General features: G+C 47.2%; 1 protein-coding gene across 1 annotated transcript in view; it reads left to right on the top strand.

Annotated features, from left to right (window-relative positions):
- Window positions 1-22,722, top strand: part of TGS1 (trimethylguanosine synthase 1) — a 185,269-nt gene that overhangs the window by 43,076 nt on the left and 119,471 nt on the right. The window contains 4 exon segments of the mRNA XM_029591286.1: window positions 5,184-5,199; window positions 5,202-5,272; window positions 18,346-18,520; window positions 19,370-19,718. Of these exon segments, the coding sequence (XP_029447146.1) occupies window positions 5,184-5,199; window positions 5,202-5,272; window positions 18,346-18,520; window positions 19,370-19,718 (611 nt within the window).

Below are 22,722 nucleotides of genomic sequence, written 5' to 3' on the forward strand. Positions count from 1 at the left end.
GCCCATTGCCAGGGGCAATGGGACAAGGAAGAGTCGGGATGGAACATAAACAGACTGGAAGTCCGAGCAGTCAGACTAGCCTGCCTACGATTCAGTCACAGACTCCGGGGTGAATCTGTCAGTCATGTCAGACAACGCCACGACTGTTGCCTACATCAACCGCCAGGGAGGAACCAGAAGCCAACAGGTGTCCCTGGAAATAGACCCCCTAATGGCGTGTGCGGAAGCAAACCTACAAGGGATCTCAGCCGCCCACATCACGGGAAAAGACAACGTCACTGTGGATTACCTCCGCAGAGAGAGTCTAGACCCAGGGGAATTGACGCTGTTGACCTCAGCCTTCCAGTTGATAGTAAACCGCTGGGGAACCCCAACCATGGATCTTCTGGCAAACCGGTCCAACGCCCAAGTTCCCAAGTTCTTCAGCCGCAGAAGAGATCCACAATCCTAGGGAATCAACGCCCTCATCCAGACCTGGCCACAGGAAGATCTGCTGTACACCTTTCCCCCATGGCCACTACTGGGCGGGATCATCCGCAAGATAGAACACCACAGGGGGCTAGTACTTCTAGTGGCCCCCGAACTGGCCAAGAAGGCCATGGTATGCAGACATGCGAAGACTTCTGGTGGGGAACCCTCTGTGTCTACCTCAACACAGGGACCTGCGCCAGCAAGGACCGATCCTACACGAAGACCCAACTCTATTCTCTCTTACAGTCTGGCCATTGAGAGGACTCGCTTGAAGAAGAGCGGATACTCTGGGGCAGTGATTGACACCTTGCTCCGAGCACGCAAGTTTTCCACGTCTCTAACTTACATACGAATATGGAGAATATTCGAAGCCTGGAGTGAGGACCGCAACATCCTTCCGCAGACAGTCAAAATCCCCATGGTCCTGGATTTTCTGCAGAACGGCTTGAAGAAGGGGTTATCTCTCAACTCTACCAAGGTTTAGGTGGCTGCGCTGGCCTGCTTCAGAGCCGAAGTGGACGGCATCAGTCTATCATCCCATCCAGACGTTTCCTGCTTCCTGAGAGGGGTCAAGGAAATCCGACCACCACTAAAGTGACCGGTGCCCCTATGGAATCTCAATCTAGTACTAGACTTCCTAGTGGGAGCTTCCTTCAGACCTACACGCAGTCTGTCACTATGTCTCCTGACCTTAAATACTGCATTCCTGTGGCAATATTTATTTATTTATTTATTTATTTATTTATTTAGCATTTGTTTATATACCGAGGTACAGCTGACATAGCCTTCACTCCGGTTTACATTATAACCAAACCAGTTACATTTAAATTCATAACAGTGTAAAGAGAATGAATCAGAACATTAACTTAAAAAGTCAATAAATACATTGACCCATACATTGAACAATAGTTATTAGTGTAAGCAACACTTGAAGTAGACGGTTGACACCGTTAAAGAGAAAAAGGTTTCTGCAGGACAGGACGGAATACAGAAGGAGGGGATTGCAGGCATAAAAAGGAACGTGAAGGTGGATATGAAAACAGATTATGTTCAATTGTCATTAGGTGAGCAGCCATTGTACGACTGTGAGAGTATACAATCTTTGAGATCTTTTTTAAAAGATTTAAAGTTTTCTTGCGAATTGAGGTGTTGAGGTAGTGCGTTCCATAATTTTGGGCCGATGATGGAGATGGCTCTATTTCTAGTGGAGGATAATTTGGCTTGAGGTAAAGAAGGGACATCCAGCTGAACTTTATATATAGATCTTGTTGTACGTGAAGATTTATGTAGATGTATAATATTGTCCAGGGCAGAGAAGTCAACTTTGTGAATTGATTTGTGTAGGATTGTGAGTACTTTGTACTCTATTCTTTTTTTAACTGGTAGCCATTGTAAGTTGTATAGTACTGGGGATATATGGTCAGATTTTCTTTTACCAGACAGGATTCTGGCAGCTGCGTTTTGGAGTAACTGCAGAGGTCTTAAAGTTGAATTAGGGAGGCCTATCAGAATATGTTCAGCCCGTCGCATGTCCGAGCTTCAAGCGCTATCCTGTAGAGAACCGTTCCTTAGATTCACACTAGGATCCATACAGCTTCACACTGTGGTTTCTCATTTCCATCTAAACCAAGCCATCTCACTGCCATCGCCAGACGAGCATAAGGATTCGGAAGACTCACGCCTTCTTCGCCATCTTAATGTCAGCAGACTCCTAGTCTGATACCTGGAAAGATCGGAATCCGTACGAAAGATGGGACCACCTGTTCGTCCTTCACAGCGGGAAGAAACAAGGGGAAGCGGCCTCGCGAGCAACCATTGCCCGCTGAATCAAAGAAGTAATCAAGGTGGCCTTTATAGAGGCAGAGAAGCCTCCACCTCTACAAGTCAAGGCCCATTCCACAAGGGCCCAGGCAGTGTCCTGGGCAGAAACCAGGATGCTGTCACCCGCCGAGATATGTCGGGTGGCGACATGGTCCTCCATTCACACCTTCTCGAGATTCTACCGCCTGGATGTTCAGGCCCGGGAGGACACAGCATTTGCAAGGGCAGTACTAAGTGGGCCATAGGCAGCCTTCCACCCAGTTTGGGAGTAGCTTTTATACATCCCATTGGTCCTGAGTCCATCTGCTACACGCTAGGAAATGGAGAAATTACTTACCTGATAATTTAGTTTTCCTTAATGTAGACAGATGGACTCAGCATCCCGCCCACGGCTGCCGCAAAATCCAGAAACCTCAGGTGACAATCCCCGAGAGCAAGACAAGCACGGGTAAGCCAGACTTTACCTCTAGCTTACGACACCCATAGTTGCCGGGTGTCAGCGTTTTTTGACACACACATATCCACAATTGCTTTTCGAGGAGAGTACTGAAGAGCTGCGCTTCCTGCACAGGTATATGTAGGCTGACGTCAGATTCAAATCTGACTCCATCTCCCAACTGCTATCAGTAGTACACTATACCCATTGGTCCTGAGTCCATCTGTCTACACTAAGGAAAACGAAATTATCAGGTAAGTAATTTCTCCATTTGATAAAGGACAAGCTGAGCCCTTCTTGATTCTCCCCTGTTGTGTGTGTGGAATCAAAGTTATGAAAGCATTTAGCTGCTGCTGGGCATATTCTTTTATTCATGTGCCTTGGCTGGCTTTTTTTTTGTGTGTTGTTTTTTTTTTTTCGAGTTTCCTTCTCCTGCTAGACCAGTCCAGACATGGATTTTTTTCCACCCTGCCAGAAGATGGAGATAGAGGACCACATTTTTTCACTAGCATCATCATTGGTCATAAGAGTTTGTTTATTTTTTTAATGTACTTCTATTTACTATACCGATCTTCAAGACAAACCGAACCTGGGAAAGTTACATAAAACAAGGGATTAATCAAGATAAAAAAAACAAGATAGAATCCGGATAACCTAGTAAGGATAACTTAGAAGTTAACTCAGAACTTGACTCAGAACTTAAAGAGGGACAGGGCTGCCTTAGGTGTAGAGGAGCTAGGAAAGGTAGGGAGGGATCGTAAACAACTAAGTGTCAAAGGTAAAGGGGTGGTAGTACTTAAGCGTAAAGTGAGTTATTAAGGGGGGAGACTGGGGCTGGAGGGCAGGGTGAGGGAAAAACAGGGAGGAATCGGGGACAAAGGTGTGGGACAGGAAGAGAGGAAGTGATTACAGCATGATTACAGCTTGTGCAGTTGTGCAGACTAGGCACTTGCCAATATTCTTTCTCCAGTAGATGGATGGATGGATATGTGTTAGAATAGTTCAGCAGTAGGTTAGCAGATGTTAGGCTTTCAGTCTACCTGATGGAGTTGCTATTTGGTTCCCTGGGCAACAATCTTTTTGGGATGATACCCCTCATTCCCTGTACATACCCAGATCAGTTCAGACTCCTGGGTTTTGTCTCCCTGCCAGCAGATGGAGACAGAGAAAGTTTTACTGACACTGCAGTCCCTCAATATTTCTCGGTCTCCAGCTGATGGTAGATGGTGTAAAACCTGCAGTCTGGAGTTTATAATTACAAGAAAAAGAGAAAAGAGATATCCAGTTCCTTCCAGGGGGTGGTTAGGTCCTGGTAGGGCCATTCCCTCTGTTTTGAGGCAGAAAAGCAGGGGGCTGGTGACCCTTGATGGCAGCTTGCTCCAAGATTCTGTGGGGGTGTAGATCTGGTGCTCCAGATCCCTCATCCTCCACGAGGCAGCATTGGTTCCGCTGGCAGCTCTGCATTTCGGGTCCCGTAAGAGCAGGGAAGTATTGAATTTCTATTCCTCTTTTTTCCGGGGCTACTTACAGCAGTGAATACAGTTTTAAAGCTTACGCTTTAAAAAAAAAAAAAAGAAAGAAAGAAACAAGCAAGAGTGACCAGAAGGTAGTGGAATCGTTGTGCCGGTCACTCGGGGCCTGGATTGTTGCATCAGAACTGGTCACTCAGGGTTTTCCTGAGGTTCAGGTAAATGGAAAGACCAGGATTTGTCTGGGTGTCTGTATATATTCTTGGCCTTAGTGGGGCTTCCTTGGGGATGTAGAAATTTAAGTCCTTTCCTTAGGGGAAGAATCAAATCTGTCTTCTGATCTGTAAAATACCTATTTCAGTCCTCTGTAGTGTTCCCAAGGGGGATTGTGGCTGGTGATTCTGTCTTGTATTGGGTTTTAGAGTTTTAGAGTTGGGTTTAGAGTGTTGCGGTTTTGGTTTCTCCATTCCATTGCTTTGACAAAAGTATCCTTGGCAAGTGCCTGGTCTGCACCACTTGCTTAAGACCAGTGTTGTTACTGGAGAAGTGTAGTCCTCTATTTCCGTCTGTTGGCAGGGCGCAATAAATCCACACGTTCTGGACTGATCTAGCAGGATTCAAGGAAAGGAGATTAATAGGTAAAACTGAATTTCTCCTTCTGTAAAAAAAAATGTGCTTGGGGTTCCCTGTCAAAGTCCACCACTAGTAATTTCAGCTGTGAAACAATCTAATTCTGCAGAACTCTTCTGGTTGGGGCTGAAAAGGGTATCAACAGTTTTCTGAGCAGTTCCCTAATGTCTTAATTAATGGAGGGAGGGGCAGTGGCTACAAAACAGCTTTAGCTCCTGTGGCTCTCTGCAGTTTTTTCTTAAGCACCTGAATTTAAAAACTATTAAGGGGGAGAGAGACATTTGGAACACTGGGGCACACCAGGCTTTATTCTGGCCATCCCTGGTCCTGATGCTGTTGTCTTGTCTGATTTGCAGCCATGAGCTGGATTGCCAGAGGGAAAACCTACCGCTGTCCTTGAAGAAACCTGCGCTGTGCTAGGGTACAAGCATGGCAAAGGGCAAAAGTAAGTCCCTAGAACATGAGTTTTTGCAGTGGTTTGAGAAAAACTGGACAAAGCTTTTATTTTTCTCATGATGCTTATTTGTTTAAAGTACCTATGGGAATTGTGCATTGCCTTGTTTTAACTGTTATACAACAGTTCACTGCTTGAAACATTGGTGAGTAGGAATTGAGCAGGGTCTGATCTTAGATTTCGGGCTCTTGACCTTACTTATTCATTCTCCTATGTTTCCTCAATATTGGCTTGGCTGCTAATCTGGTATAAGGTGGTTACAGCATGCAGGCCTTCAGCTGAAATCTTCAGCCTTGTTCAGTTTGTGTGCTTTGGGCTTTTCTCTCTGGCCACTTTCTTTTCCTCTTTCACCTTCCTTTTGTGACATGGATGCATTCCAACATAATTGAACGGACAAGTGATTGGAAGGCAGAGTTCCTAGAGCAATCTAGGTTTCTGTGGTTAAAGGAAGGCTGAATGCAGTACATGTAAAGAGAAAAAAACCCTTTGAAACTTTTCATGTTGCTAAAACTGCTAGGAAGTGGGGAAGGAAGAGGAGCAAGGACACTAAGAGATAAATTGGTGAAATGAAAATAAAGTGCTGTGAATCAGAAACTAATTGAGGTTTTAAATGAGATTATACATCAAAGTGCAATGCCATGTTTCTCATTAAGTTTTTTTAATTAAACTGCATGTACTTTATGGAATCTGCCCAGAGTACCCTTTTAAAATGTATGAATTGGTGGTTACCGTTTCTGTCTTCTAGTTTTTTTTTTTTCCATTTGTAGTTTATTAACCATACATCAAGAAATACAACACAAGTAATACCAACAAATAACATAGGTTATACATATATGTTGATGCATATCACTGTAGGAGATACACTTCTAGACAATAAGGAACTAGCAACTAGTAGAGAAGTCCGTAGTTTTGAACTTAACAGCTTACATCACCGGGTGAGAGTGTCAGCCTTGGGCACACAGAGTAGACAAGATAAGAAAGTCTAAGCACTATCCTTAGAGGGTGGGCCGGAGCCAGTTTGCCAAATCTGATAAGGTAACCAAATGTTCATATATTTAAGATGGTTGCGGTGTTTTTGTGCAGTCAACTTATATAATATTTGCATAGTGTCCAACTTACACAGGAGAGCATGTAAGGGCGGGGAGTCACACTGTTTCCACCGTGCAGCTATGACACATCTAGCTGCAATCAAAATTTGATGTATCAACAACCATATGGTCCGGCTACTATTAACCGGAACACTAAGTAGCGCCTGTGCAGGAGACAAAGTAAATGATTGCCCAAAAATTTGAGTACATAGATTGGAAACCACTTCCCAAAATTGCTGTATCTTGGGGCACCCCCACCACATATGGAGGAATGTTCCCACCCCCCCGCAACCCCGCCAGCAATTAGCCGTGGACCGGATATTAGCTTTCCATAATTTATAGGGAGTACAATACCACCTCAATAGCACCTTGTAACCGTTTTCTGCCAGGGATGCTGAAATAGAACTGCGTTTGGTGGACAGAAAAATAACATCCCAGGTTTCTTTGTCCAGCGTAGTCCCCAAATCTTTCTCCCAGGCCTTAACAAAAGTTGGAATGTAGGTTATATCGGTATTCAGGTAATCATATATCTTAGAAATAACTTTTTGGATCTTGTCCGCCTGTTTACACCAGTGCTCAAATTGAGTCATCCCAAGGGATAAGTCCTTACGTATAGTTCTGGAGCACAGGAAATGTCTGATGCTTAAGTACCGAAATATCTCGTTCCCCCCCAAATTGATAACGGTCTTGAAGGGTTTGAAATGATACAATATTACCTGCTTCCCACAGGTTCCCAAATGATTGGAGATGTCTCTCCTGCCACCCCTGGAAACTGTTAGTATCCCGCCCAGGGGGAAAGGTCGTATTATAAAATAGAGAAGAGCTCATAAAAGTACTGCCTAGAACCCCCTAACTTAAACCTCCATTTTCTCCACACCTGTAGCGTGGTAGCAAGAGCTGGTGTTTCCGCACCTCCCGGTATCCATGTCCCTCTAGGTTGCCATGTCACTGCCCAGAGCGGCATGGTCCCCAATATCTCCTGTTCTATATCTGCCCACCGCTTCCGTTCCCCTTGTTTATGCCAATCAATGATTGCTCGGAGTTGTGCAGCGGCGTAGTAATGCGCTAGATTAGGCACTCCCAACCCCCCCTGAAGACGATTCCTATATAGTGTAGCCCCTCACCACCTCGGAGGTTTACGCTTCCAAATGTAATCGTATATTTTCTTCTGCCACCGTTTAAGCATGGCAGGAGAAATGAAAACCGGGAGGGTTTGAAAAAGGTATAAAAACCTTGGTAGGACCGACATTTTAACTGCAGCGATACGCCCCATCCAAGACAGCTGATGCCTTGTCCAGCTGTCTAAATCCTTAAATATTTTATCTGTGAGAGGTGTATAGTTCAGTCGGAAGAGATCCTCCAACTTCTTACTAATGAGTATCCCCAAATATTTTATCCGATGAGGAGCCCATTTAAAAGGAAATCGGGACTTTAGCCTCCTCACTTGGACAGCCGATAGTGAAATGTTTAGTACCTCTGACTTCTCCAAGTTAAGCTTGAATCCAGAAACAGAACTGAATTCAGCTAGGGTAGAAACCACTTGCTCCAAGGAATGGGATGGATTAGTCAATGTAAACAGAACATCGTCTGCGAACAAAGACATGCGATAATCTATGCCACCCACTTCTATGCCCTTGATCTGTGCCGTTGATCTAATTTTAATGGCTAGAGGTTCCAAAAATAGGGCAAATAATAATGGGGACAAAGGGCATCCTTGTCTGGTTCCCCTGCCAATCTGGAAAGGCTCCGAATACGTGCCATTCACCTTGACACATGCCTGCGGGTTCTCATACAATGCCTGTATCCAATTAAGGAAAAAAGGCCCAAAGTTCATGCGCCCCATTGTTTTGAACAGATAAGACCAATGTACCATATCGAATGCTTTTTCAGCATTGATCGATAAAAGGAGGGTGGGAATATTCAGTCGCTTTGCCCACCAGATTAGATCTAAAATTTTCCGAACGTTGTCGGCTGCCATTCTGCCGGGTATGAAGCCAGTTTGATCTGGATGAATTAAATGGGCTAAAACCACATTTAAACGATTTGCTAATACTTTCGCCAAAATTTTTAAGTCCAAGTTAATGAGGGATATAGGGCGATACGACCCGCATTCCACAGGATCCCGGCCTGGCTTCGCCAAGATCGTGATTCCAGCAATGTTAGACCACTATACAGAGAGCTACCATTGCGCAAGAATTAAACAACTCCGTAAGAACCGGAGCTATTTCCGGGGAGAATTTTTTATAAAAATGGGCAGTAAACCCGTCGAGCCCAGGAGCTTTATTGACCTTAAGGTCTTTAATCACCTGAAGGACCTCACAGAGAGAGATCTCGGAGTCAAGAGTAATGCGTTCGGACTCAGAAACCCTGGGGAGAGTCACCTGTGACAGGTAATCCTCTATCTCCTCGTTCCGTATGGAGATCTCCGTCGCATAAAGCTGCCCATAAATTTTTGAAACCTTTCATGTATGGCAGTAGCTGTCACCAACTGGGACCCATCCTCTCCACGGATGCTAGTAATCTGTGATTGGTTAAGTCGGTGTTTCAGCTTCCTCGCAAGCAGTTACCCGCTTTATCCCCCCATTCAAAATACTGTTGCTTAATAATATTTAGTTTATGGGGGTACCTCCGCGAGAGAGAGCTCACAATATTGAGAACGGGCCTGTTGCAATTGTTTGCAAACACTGAGACAGTCGGGCTAACCTTATGAATAGCCTCCAGCTTAGCAATCTCCTCCTCCAATTTTTTTTTTAAGGGCCACCTTTACTTTTTCAAGTGTGCCCCCTGGGATATGAATTTACCTCTAAGAACAGCTTTGAGGCATTCCCAATACAGAGGGGGATTCACCCTCGCTTCTACATTAGTGATTTGATAGGTAGCAAAATCGGCTCTGATCTGTTCACAAAAGGCCTCATCATCTAGTAGAGAGTCATTTAATTTTCAGTATTTCCACCCGTTCTAGTCCTGTCATGATTTCATATTCCCCCTCAACAGTGTTCTCTTCTACCTCTTTTCCACCCTCATAGCTTCAGAAAGATTTTGGAGTATGCTGAAATTTTTTATTTTTATTTTTTTTAGTTTAAACTCTTGTTTCCTATACGTACCCGGATCAGTCCAGGACAGCTGGGTTTTGCCTCCCCACCAGCAGATGGAGACAGAACAAGACTTTGCGGACTCTGTCCTATACCCCTGAGGTGCCCACCTACTGTCTGCCAGTATTCTTCTGTCTCCAGCAGATGGTGGAGATGCAAAGCCTAGTGTCTCTTAGGGGTGCTAAGTTAGGGGTAGTTTTGTTCTACTTGTTATAGCTTAGTACTGGTTTTGGTTTGTTGGGGAACTTGGTCAGGGTTCTTTTAAATTAAAAAAAAAAAAAAAAAGTTCGGTAAGAGAAGGCAAGTAGCGAAGGCAGCGTCTAGCCTCCCAGGGGGTTGTCAGGTCCTGGTGGGTCCATCCTCCCTGGTACTCGAGGCTGCAGAGCAGAGGGTTGGGGACCCTACATCTGCCGTGGCCAAGGGTGATGCCGGGGGTCTCGGCTCTCTCACCCTCAGCCAGCCTGACTTCTTCCAGGTAATAAGAAAATTTCAAAAATTTGTAAAACTTTTTGGAAACTTGCCTTGAGGTTTAAGGACCTTCTGGCCGGGTGTTTGCTCCGTTTTCGCTGCTTTTTCGGCCCGTTTTGGACCTGGAAATTGCTCTGATCGCCGTGGTTCTTTTTTCGGGCAGCCAAAAAATCAAGCCCGGGTATATGCCGTGTGGTGTGGCCTGCTCTGCCTGTGGCAGTGCACGCACGAGTTAGTACAGCCTGTCTCTCTGGGGGGGGGGGGGGGCCCCTCGCAGGATTTACATGTCAGAGCTCCTGGGGAAGGCTCCAGGCCACGTCGGGAGCCCCCGGAGGCCTGATCGGGGGGAGAAGGACTCTGCTCCTTTCCGGCTGAGTGCTGGATCGGAGGCTTTGTTAAAAACTTTCCAGGACCAGGAAAGAGCAGCGCTGGAGGTGCTGGGAGAGGTGTCCTCTCCTCCTCCGTTCTCCCTGAGGCCGGCTGCTCCTGGTGGGGGCGCAGTTCCGGTGGTCCATGCCAGGGATTTCTCGGACGAGGAAGATCCGGAGTCCAAGGATTCTTTTTCCTCGTTCTCCTCCCAATTTGTTGACATGCTGCACAAGTTTCTTCAAGGCTCACAAGTCGGAGAAGAAGGTCGCGCTCCAAGTTGCCCCGGGAGTCGTCTTCGCGGAAACGCTCCAGGCAGTCGGGGGGCGTGGATGCCCCCAAAGCGAAGCGCCCTCTCCGGTCTCGGTCCCAGCTGATGGAGTCTTCTCAGACGGACTCGTCTAAGGACAATCCAGCACCCCCATCGGCTCCAGGCGACGGGCAGGAGGAGGATCTGGATCTTCACCCTCAGCCGTCCAAGCCGGGAGCTGTCCTGGCAGTGGAAGGCGATGATCCCAAGGTGGTGCGCCTGTTTCGAAGGGATGAGCTGGGGCCGCTGATACCAGTCATTCTGGAGGAGCTCGCTATTGAAGTCCCGCCTGAGGATTCCAAGGTTGGAGCTATGGACCCCGTCATGGTGGGTCTCCGAGGTCCGGCTCGTTCCTTTTCCTTTCATTGGTCGGTCATGGATTTGTTGTTCAAAGAATGGGACAATCCAGATCTTGGTTTGAAGGTCGGACGGGCAATGGACAAATTGTATCCGCTCCCGGAGGACGCGTTGGAGCTCCTCAGGCTTCCCAAGATTGATTCCGTGGTTGCTGCAGTCACCAAAAGGACCACTATTCTGGTCACAGGGGCACTGCCTTGAAGGACCTGCAAGATCGTAAACTGGAACTGCAGCTTAAGACTATCTTTGAGGTGTCGGCCCTCGGGATCTGGGCAGCTATGTGTAGCAGCTTTGCCCAGAGGGCTTGTCTCCGCTGGGTTCAGGATTGGCAGGCTGAGTCTGGCGCAGCAGCAGTTTGAGCTAGTTGGCTGGAAGCCACAGTGGCGAACAGCACAGATGCCCTGTATGATCTCCTGAGGACGTCTGCTCGGATGATAGTTTCAGCGGTGTCCGCCCGCAGGCTCCTATGGCTCAGGCACTGGGCAGCAGATACGTCTTCTAAAGCGCAGCTGAGTTCCTTGCCATTCAAGGGGAAGCTCCTTTTTCGGGCAACAGTTGGAAGATATGATTTAAGTCTCTGGGTGAGAATAAGGTCCACAGGTTGCCTGAGGATAAACCCCGGTCCAAAAGTTCCTTTCTTCCGCGATCTCGATACCGGGGGAGGAATCGTTGTTCCGGTCTTCTCGGACCACTGGGTCGTCGTTTCATCAGAGCGCGCCCCGCCAGGCTTCTTGGAACCAGTCCTTTCGAGGCTGTCGCCCAGCCAGGGTCGGTGACCCCCAGTCCCATGGGGGCTCCAAGTCTGCACAATGAAGTGAGGCCGGCCCACCCTTCCGTTTTCTGGGAGGCGTGGGCCCCAACTGACCTCCGATCAATGGGTCCTCGGCATAATAGAGCATGGCTACGCCTTAGATGTTGCTCAGCCGGTCAAGGACCATTACATAGTGTCCCCGTGCGTGTACAGCCTAAAGCGCAGGGCGGTGCAAATCACCCTGCAGCACTTGCAAGATCTAGGGGCCATAGTTCCAGTGGCCGCAGAGCAGCTAAGAAGTGGGCGCTACTCCATCTACTTCGAGGTACCAAAAAAGGACCGGTCCTTTCGTCCCATCCTCGATTTGAAGCGAGTAACCACGCTCTGAAGGTACCCAGTACCCGTTTTCGGATGGAACGCTTCGCTGTCATAACATCGGTGCACAAGGGGGCGTTCTTGGCTTCACTGGACCTGACAGAGGCGTACTTCCACATCCCCATCCATCCGATCATCAGAGGTACCTGCGGTTTGCGGTCCTGGGGCGCCACTTTCAGTTCTGCGCCCTCCCGTTCAGTCTTGTGACGGCACCCAGGGTGTTCACCAAGGTGATGGTGGTGGTTGTGACTGCCTTGCGATGGGCGGGAGTGCTGGTCCATCCCTATCTGGACGATTGGTTCGTTCGAGCAAAGTCAGAAAGTCTCTGCAGGGACGCGGTGGCACGTCTCCTCTGGATGTTGAACTCCTTAGGATGGGTGGTCAACCCCGAGAAGAGTCATCTGGCCCCCTCTCAGAACTTGGTGTTCCTGGGGGCTCGTTTCAATATTGTCTTAGGAAAAGTATTTCTGACGGAGGAAAGGATCTCAAAGCTCATGGCACAAGTGGCGGATTTCCAATCTCTCGATCAACCCACAGCCTGGGATTATTTGCAAGTCCTGGGCTCCATGGCCTCGACCATCGACCTCGTGCTGTGGGCGTTTGTACATATGCATCCTCTTCACAGCTTTGTTGTCCCACTGCAAGCCTCGCTCGCAGCTTTTCCACATGGTCCTGCCCCTGCCGGGGGCGGTGTGTTCAGTCTTCAGTGGTGGCTTTCACCGTACAACTTACGTCAGGGGGTGGACTTGGAGATCCTCTGGACCGTAGTGACCACGGATGCCAGCCTCTCCGGATGGGGAGTGGTTTGTCAAGATACAGCGGTCCAGGGATAATGGACCAGGAAGGAAGCCTCCTGGTCGATCAATCACTTAGAGACCAGAGCGGTTCACTTAGCGCGCCAGACCCTCCTCCCATTGGTGGAGGGCAGGTCGGTGAGGGTGCTCTCCGACAATGCGATGACGGTAGCCTACATCAATCTTCATGGTGGCACCAGGAGCCGTCCAGTGGCAGCGGAAGCCCAGCTCTTGTTTCTCTGGGCGGAGAAGCATCTTTACCGGATAGCGGCGTCTCACATTGCCAGCGTGGACAACGTCCAGGCAGATTTCCTCAGTCGCCACCAAATGGATCCCGGGGAGTGGGAACTCTCCGACACCTTTCGTCTTCTGTGTGACCGGTGGTCCAGACCAGCCATGGATCTGATGGCAACGCAAGCTAACGCCAAAGCTCCTCGGTTCTTCAGCCGGCGACTGGAACCGGGGCAGGAAGGGGTGGACGCCTGGTCCTCCCCTGGCCCAAGGACATTCTGTTGTATGTTTCCCCCCCATGGCCGCTGGGGGCGAGGGTCCTACGCCGCATCAAGGGGCACGCCGGAAGAGTGATTCTTGTGGCCCCAGAGTGGCTGAGGCGTCCGTGGTTTGCGGATCTCCTGAATCTGGCGGTGGACAGTCCACTGAGGTTTTTGTCCGTCTCCCACGCTGATGGCAGCAGGGGGGCCTGTCTGTTTCGCAGCGGCAGATCGCTTTTGTCTAGCAGCATGGCTTATGAAAGGCGCCGGTTGAGGAGTAAGGGTTACTTGGATGCGGGTGGTGACCATGCTCTTGCGTTCCGTAAAATGTCTACTACTTTGGCGTATGTTCGAGTTTGGGGAGCGTTTGAGTCCTGGTGTATCACACCACCATGTGCAGCCCGCCAGGGCATCTATTCCAGAAGTCCTGGATTTCTTACAGGCAGGACTAACCAAGGGTTGGCATTCAACTCGCTGCAGGTGCATGTGGCGGCTCGGGCAGTTTTCGAGGGAAGGTGCAGGGGCTTGCGTTTTGCCTCTCACCCGGATGTGGTTCGTTTCTTACGAGGCGCTAAGCATCTTTGTCCTCCGGTCCGGAGTCCTTGCCCATCGTGGAGGTTGAACTTGGTGCTCCAAAGCGCTTTGTTCTGCCCCTTTTGAGCCCTTGCGATGTGCGACCTTGAAGGATCTGACTTGAAGGCGGGTTTTTCTGGTGGCGGTTTCTTCCGCCAGGCGGGTATCCAAGGCTGCAGGCTCTTCTCGTGCAGGGAGCCTTTCTTGAGGATTTCTGAGGCAGGGGTCTCCTTGAGAACCGTTCCTTCCTTTCTCCTGAAGGTGGTATCCTCCCCCCCCCCCCCCGACCCTTTCAACTTTCCATTCTCTCCTGCTTTCACCTCCTCTGTCACATTTTTGCTCTAACTTTCCTCTATTACAATCCTGTAAATAGCCTCAGCACCTGTAAATAGATCCAGCACCCCCTTTAGGATCCTCAGCGCCTGTAAATAGTTCCAGCGCCTGTAAACTATTATTATCCAGCACCTGTAAACTATCACATATCCGATTTATACGATCGTTACTGCTCGCTCTTCATTCTTTCCTCAACTCGCTTTTTGCCTGTTATAGTTTTCTCTGCTTTAGCCTCAACACATCTTTGATACATTTCTCTCCCTAACTACCTCTCCCTTCTTTGGCCTTTCACATCCTTCTCCTTTTTCCTTTCCATCCTTCTGACCCCTGTTGTAACTGCTTTATATGATCACTACTGCTCATTTTTCATATCTTTCCCCAACCTGCTGTTGCTTGTTATATCCCTAACTCTTCTCCCCCCCCAAGTTGAAATTATGTTCATTGTAAAGCTCTGTTACGCTGCATTATTTGTTCTCTGGAAACCGATGTGATGTCCCTGACGAATGTTGGTCTATAAAAATGTTAAATAAATAAAAAATATATAACTGGATGGAAACTGTTGAGGTGTTCCTGGTCCAGGAGAAGCTACAACTCAGTCTTTCTTACATTTAGCCCAAGAGGAGGAAGCAAACATCTCTCATGTTTAGTTCTGGTGTGGAGAACACAATATGAACTAGGTTGGTTACCTTGTGCAAGACGTCCTGTTTCTTTCCCCTCCTTGAACCAGTGTAAGAGGTTAATTGACCTTTGAAATGAAAACTCTGTAAGCACTCCTTGGATCCGAAGGCAAAAGAGCAGTTGCAATTCCCAAAGGTTGATGCCTCTTGATATAGCTTGCACAGGAGAAAATGAAGAGAAGGGCAACCAAAATAAGGGGCATGAATGGCTGCCCTATGAGGAAAGGCTAAAAAAGTTAGGGCTGTTCAGTTTGGAGAAGAGAAAGACTGCAAGTAGCTCTTTTAAAACAAATCGAAGAAAATTCTTTATCACTCAGCACATAGTTTAGCTCTGGAATTCATTGCCAGAGGATGTGGTTACAGCAGTTAGTGTAACTTGGTTTAAAAAAGGTTTGGATAAGTTTCTAGAGGATGAATCCATAAACTGCTATGATGGTAATTAATAAATAATAGTAGCTTGAGATCTAATGTTTGGGTACTTGCCACGCCTAGGTAGTTGTGACTTGGATTGGCCCACTGTTGGAAAATAGGGTACTGGGCTTGATGGACCCTTGGTCTGACCCAGTATGGCATATCTTATGTTTTTATGTTATGTAGTTCTCTCATGCTGAAAAGGGTGGATTAATGATAGGTCCTTGTCCTCCCATCCAGATGTCTAGGTTTTTGAAGAGTGTCTAGCATCTATGACCTCCCTTGTGTCTACCAGTGCTTCTTTGGGACCTTAATCTTGTATTGAGATTTTTGACAGGTCCTATGTTTCAGCTGCTTATTTTGAAAAAGTTTTTTCTGGTGACGATCTGTTTGGCGATGTGTATCTCCGAGCTACAGGCTATTTCTATGAATTACTCTGGGGCAGTGCAGCTCAAGTTCCATTTGAATCAGTCTATTTCCCTGCCCACGCTGGACAGGGATAGAGATGAGCGGGATTATCTGTTGTTGCATGCTTTAGATGTTAAGCGGCAACTGATTCAGTACTTGAAGATTACTCACTCCTTGAAGACTGACTGTTTTTTTTTTCCATGGTGAAGGTAGGCAAAGGGAACCGGCATCGTAGGCAACAGTAGCCTTTTGGATTATAAAGAGGTCATCACAGCTGCCTATATGCCTAGGCAGGTCAGGACGCTTTCCACTAGAGCTCAGATGATCTCATGAGTGGAGATTAGATTGTTGCCTCTTATCGAGATTTGCCAGGCAGCAACATGGTCCTCCATGCATACTTTCTCTAAGCATTACCGCTCGGATGTTCAGGCTCAAGAAAACGCAGCCTTCACGCGAGTGGTGTTGACGAGCGTGCAGGCAGCCTCCCACCCGTTTCAAGAGTAATTTTTTACATCCCACTGGTGTGGATTGGCCTGCCTTAGTGGAGAGGAAAGTGAAATTACTTCTTACCTGATAATTTCCTTTCCTCTAAGGAAGCAGGCCAATCTACAACCCGCCCTGGGCTGCCCACTTGGTTTTGGTTTCAGTTCGTCCTTAACTTGGGGAAGATGCAGAGTGCTCTTTGTTATGAGTTGTTTGAAGGACTGGTAAGTGAAAAACCAGCCCCTAAGATCAGTTGATGTTAAATTTTTACTGAGCTCAGTACTTCCAGTTGGCTGGAAGTAACAGATCGTTGGTTATTAATAGTCATAGTTCAAGTATAATCAGTTTGACCACAGTGTTGGCTTTTATTTTAGAGATACTGGCAGGCTGATGTCGGGGCAGGGCTAGATGTTGGTGACGTCAGCAAGTCAGTTTCATCAGTCTCCATCTGCTGGTAGGAGTGCATAACAGACAGGTGTGGAATGGCTTGCCTTCCTTAGAAGAAAGGAAATTATCATGTAAGCAGTAATTTCACCTTGTACCAGACTCTTAGGGGATCTTGTACATTCATCTATCTGTTTAGCATCTCTCCACTCCACCTAACCACAGAGTTGCCAGTACTAGTATGGCTGTTGCTGCATAAGCACAGAAAGATTAATCACAGGTATTATATTCCACAAATATATATCATATACTTGTCTATATATTATTCAAAATTTAAAATATATCAACATACATATATCCCAAATATATCAATACATGTATCACATATTATCAAATATCACTCATACAACACACTTCAAAATTACACAATACATTACAATATTCATATTTTCCTATTTCACAAAAATTTCATACAAAACTTGTTTGTTTATCTTCTTCTAAAAACTCCCTATAATATTATCAATTTTTTCACCAATTTTTCACGAAGAAAGTGATGCAACCCTTATATTCTTCTCCTTCTCCTAAATGTTCCCGACAGGAGACTCTTGTTTCACCATCGATTTCATCAGGGGATTACATTTCAGCATATAGGCGGAACACCACATGTTCATGTGGGAGCCATCCAAGTTCACATCCAACTGCTTACTTCAAGCTTCTTCCTGAAAACCCGACTGGCTGGTGGAGCCCGTAGGACTGGTTTGAGCACCCCTGATCTAATGATCCAACTGACTCCCTCACAGGCTTCCTGCTTGGGATATATATATACATTTTTTTTTTTTAATGAGCTTTTGCCTCTACAGCCAACTGGCCGTCTAGGACTTCATGAACTTTTCCAGCAAGTACCCTGCCACCGTCAACCAGCCAACTAACCTAGTGGAGAGACCGGCTAAGTGAGCCACCCGTGTTATTTCGTAAACTCTTTGGTGGCATGGCACAGTGCTTGTGGCCTCTGCAGCTGAGCAAACTTTGTTTCCATTCTTTACTTGAGCTCCTCATTCTTTGGCTGGCTGAATGTGCACCGTGCTGGGGTGGCGGGTGCAGGACGTCCGCTGAGCCTTCGGAGGAGCACTGAATGGAGCTGGCAGAACTGTTTATCTGCCTGGGGAAAAAAAGAGAAGGTGACAGTGCATGCTGTGAGCAGGTGGGGAGCAGTGGGGTTGGTTAGAGTTTAAAAGCTTCAACAAAATCTGATTCCATTTATTTTAGACATGGCTTAGGTGGCAGCTAAACTAATTGGGACAATGAGAGAATGAGCACCCCAGGCCAAAATCAGTTTATCACAAACTCATAATGTATCCGAACGTTATAATAAAGATGACACAAGAAAAGTCCCTCTGCTGTCTTTGAGCAAGTGGGACCAGCCTAAATAAACCATGAGTGCAGGGCCTCTGGTTTTCTGTGGTGCAATGGCAAGGACCACAGAGTGTTTTGTGTTTATTGCAGGGAATGGTCCAGATGTATACCTTGCTGCAGCTGCTTCCCACTTTACCACGTGACCTTGTACAGCTGTGCCCACTTTCTCCTCCTCTCACCGTCTGTTTTGTCACCTTTTCTCTTTTACTGGTAGCATATGTTTTCATATCTGGGACTGCATAGGTCGGAGTTTTGCTCATGGCGTGTCTGATACGTTTTGTGTGCCGCAGGTATGGTGGGATTTCACACTTCAGTCGTCGGAAGGTGCGTTACCTGGAGAAGAATGTGAAGCTCAAATCCAAGTTCCTGGACATGCATAGGCCAGTCGGATCCAAAAACAAGCACATCTTTTTCCCAGATGATCCTGAGGTGGTCCCACAGCAGAAGAATAAAACTCTGAGTGAGGTACAGATAAACCTGATATTAGACCAGTGCATCCGCATGTAGGAGCCACTTTGTGTTTTTTGCGTAGGATGATGCTGTACACAGCACCATTTAAGGTAGGCATAGCTACACTGAAATAGGGATAAGTGGATGAATAGCAGGGCACAAGAGAGAAGGGGTTTCTCTAACTAAAGGGCTTAAAGCATAAGTGGCAGGAAAGGGAGATACCCGAGAGAGGATAACTTGAGTGCTGAACATAGTTGTGAATACATTTGAGGTTATTGCTAATGTGTCTGGACTCTTAGCAAGAAAGCTGTAACTTTTCTACTTCTTGGTTGCAGTTTTTATGTGCTATGTTTATTATTGAACTGTGAAAATGTCAGAATGTTTTTACAGGCACAGACTAAATGAATGGAAGGTGTCAGTGGTTCTGCCTTTTTTCTTTTTTTGTGTTAACATCCCTCCCACCTCTCTCTGTCCTCCATAACCCTGAATGACAGCTGTCAGGGTACAAATTTTCAATTTTGTAGCCATTTGTTTTTTGTTAAATTTAGGAAGTTGTTTTTGATTTAAAAAAAAAAAAAAAAAAAAAAGCTTATATACAAAATTCTAAAACTGTCAGTCCCTGTTTCCTTCCCCCTCTCCTGCCGCGTCCTTTGCTTGTCCCTTATCTGTTTGCACAGTACGTAGATTGTGCTGTCCATCTGATTGTTCTGAGCACTTGGCATGGAACCACCAAATTACATGACACTTAGATGAATTGGGAAGAGGACCTTTAATGTTAAATATTTACTGTGTTGTGTTTAGTGTGTGTTGATTGAATGTTGGGGTGGTTTTGGTTTTTTTTTTAATATATTTTTTTGTTTCCAGGTACAGAACTTCCTAAAACGAGTTAGTGAGCCTATGGAGAATAGCACAGAGGACTGCCTCTTGCCAGGCAAGGCACAGGGCTCTTCTGCCGACAGCGACTCTGATGAACCAGGAAGTTCCATTGAGGCAATGCGCCCCACCACTCCACAGAGCTTGCATGCAGGGCAAGCAGCATGCGAGGAGGTGCTCTTGGGCTCCATCTCCTGCACATCTAACAATAACAGCACCGGGGAGGAGCAAGACGATGCAGAGACTGCAGCCGGTGATAACTCAGGGAAGACAGCAGTCCCTCCTCCGAGAGAGCTAGTGACCCTGGATATTCCAGACTATCTTCAGCTTGAAAATGAAGGCAAGAATCTTTTAAATTATTTTACCACAGCCTGTGAATCTTGCAGTTTGGTGAGATGTGAGCTGGGGCTTGGGACATATGTAGGGCTCTTGTGCAGCACAATCTTTTTTTTCTTTTTTAAAGTTCTGCATAGCTTGGAGCCAGATCCTGTTTCTAGTTCATATTGTGTTCTCCACACCAGTCTAGACATGAGAGATGTTGCTTCCTCCTCTTGGGCTAAATGTAAGAAAGACTGAGTTGTAGCTTCTCCTGGGACCAGGAGCACCTCAACAGTTGCCATCCAGTTATTTATTTATTTTTTTATTTACCATTTTTATAGACCGACATTCGTCAGGGACATCACATCGGTTTCCAGAGAACAAATAATGCAGCGTAACAGAGCTTTACAATGAACATAATTTCAACTTGGGGGGGGGGGTGGGGGAGAAGAGTTAGGGATATAACAAGCAAACAGCAGGTTGGGGAAAGATATGAAAAACGAGCAGTAGTGATCATATAAAGCAGTTACAACAGGGGTCAGAAGGATGGAAAGGAAAAAGGAGAAGGGTGTGAAAGGCCAAAGAAGGGAGAGGTAGTTAGGGAGAGAAATGTATCAAAGATGTGTTGAGGCTAAAGCAGGGAAAACTATATCAGGCAAAAAGCGAGCTGAGGAAAGAATGAAGAGCGAGCAGTAACGATCCAGGGTTGGTGACCTTTTTGTACGCTCGCTCCTTTTTTTCATGGGGTGTAAATCTGGTAGTCCAGATCCCTCCCATTCAGGAGGCTGCTCAGGGCGGCTGTTTTCTTTTAGTTGGTCCCTTTTTTTAATTTGACTGATTTTCTTTTTTCTGCTAGCAGCTCTGTGTTCCTTTCTAGGGAGAAGTAGGTATTGCAAGTCTGGCTCTTTTCTGATCTGCCATATGGCCTGCGCTCTTGGATCCTGAACCTCTGCACCAAAGGAAAGTATTGGTTTGTTCTCAGGGTAAAAAAAAGAAACTAGATAGAAGAATCTGAGCAGCAATGAGGTTCTGGAGAGGGGAGACCTAACTCAGCAGCTTGGGGAGCTCAGCATGGGGTTTTTCAACAAGTTCTTTGCCTGCAGAGGAGACCAGGTGTTGGCTCCGTGGCGCTGAGGACTATTCTCCTGCTTGCTGTTGAGGTGTAGGAACAGCTGTTGAGGGGTAGGAACAGCATGTGCGTGCAGCAAAGGCATTTGGGGGTCTACATCAAGCATGACTGCACTCATGGGTAAGGGGGTCTAGCACTAGGGCTTCCCCGTCAGCACAGAAATGGAGGCCATTTTCAATTCCCTAGCAGCATCAGCGGGAGAGGCAGGGGAATCCCCTCCACAACTATCACTAGCAGTTCCCTATCCCACAGAGGGGCAGAGAGGCATTTGTACTGAAGAGTCGTCTCTGGTTCTGGTAGAGGCCTTCTGCCAGTTTTAATTTGCTTATGCGCAAAGCATGTTTAATGAGATGCTGGCTCTTGGCCCCAGTCTCCTTGGATTCTCGGTCAGTCAGAAGGCCTGAGCTGTTGAGAAGCTCTTCAGGCCAATGATTTTTCTGTGCCGGATGTTAAACTGATCCGGGCCTAAACATGCTGAAGGTGCAGGCAGGCTTTGCTTAGCTGTGAGGTAGGCCACTGCACGGGTTCATTTCTCGTGTGCATAGGCATCCGCGCGCATTCTCACTGCATGGCGGTTGCTTGTGCTGGGACCTGGGTGTGTAAGGCCATGACCTGGATTTGAACGTGTACATCTGCGACCTAGACTTGAGCGCGTATTTGCGCAGGTTTTGAGTGCGTAATTGTGTGTATATGACAATGGCCTATACAAGCGCATATTTGTGCATGTACTTGTGCGTGTATGACCGTAATCTAGAATGCATAATTTTGCCCATCCTGGAGGGATGTGCGTATATGCCCAGTTGGCATTGGTGTGTGCACTGGAGGCTGCCTAGAGCCGAACTTCAGGAGAGCTAGGTGCAGTGAACAAACAGGTCCAAGCGCCTTGCTATTTGTGAGGCTTGGCCGTCTGATAGCATTTCAGTTCTCACTTTCTCTCCATTTATGTCAGTGCTTTTTAGATGCTCAAAGCGATTAGACTACTACAGCTTTTGCCCATGTTGGGACATCCCCTCTGCTTATGGTGTGTCTGGAGGGGGAGTGGAGTGGGAGGCGAGGCAATGGTCAGTTCTCCTCCCTTGTTCCCGAGGGCAGAAGCTTCCCCGAGAGAGGTTGGAGAGAGCAAGGTTGGGTGTATGGACTCCAGCATAGATCCATCCTCCTCCTGGGTGAAATGTTTCCAGGACCTGCAGGGGTGCTCAGCGAAGGCAAAGCAACCAACTATGTAGGGATCATGTGCTCAGGCCTCCCATTTGTCAGTCACGGCGGGCAAATGCCACAGGGAGGCTGTCCCTGGTAATGTTGAAGGGGGTGTGGATCGTGAGACATTGGAGGATTCCGATGTGAAATTGGCTTTCTCACTTCTGGAGTGTTTGAAGCCTGGTGTGGGACCCATGACACTGATCCCTTGCAGGCAAATGTGGCTCAGGTTTTGGCTTTTTTTGCAGGAGAGGTTGTCGAAAGGTTTGGCATAATTCTCTGAGTCCAGGTGGCAGCCTTAGGCTGTTTTTAGAGAGAGGCTACAAGGGAGACTTTTAGCTCTGCATCGGGATGTAGTGGGTTTTTTGAAAGAAGCAAAGCATTTGTTCCCTCTAGTTTGAAGACTTTGTCCATCCTGGAATCTCAGTTTGGTTCTGCAAGTTTTGTGTGACCCTCCTTTCGAGCCTTTACGCAGGGCTTCTTTGAAAGATCTTACGCTGAAGGTGGTGTTTTTAATGGTGATTTGCTCAGCAAGACGGATTTCTGAGCTCCAAGCCTTATCTTGCAGGGAGCTCTTTTTGCAGATTTCCGACGATGGGATCTCATTGCAAGCGGTTCCTTCCTTTTTGCCCAAGGTGATGTCGGCCTTTCATCTTAGCCAGACTATGGAGTTGCCGGGGTTTTCGCGTTTGTTGCCCGA

This window comes from Rhinatrema bivittatum, chromosome 2 (genome assembly GCF_901001135.1).
Source record: "Rhinatrema bivittatum chromosome 2, aRhiBiv1.1, whole genome shotgun sequence".
Classification (NCBI taxonomy): Eukaryota; Metazoa; Chordata; class Amphibia; order Gymnophiona; family Rhinatrematidae; genus Rhinatrema; species Rhinatrema bivittatum.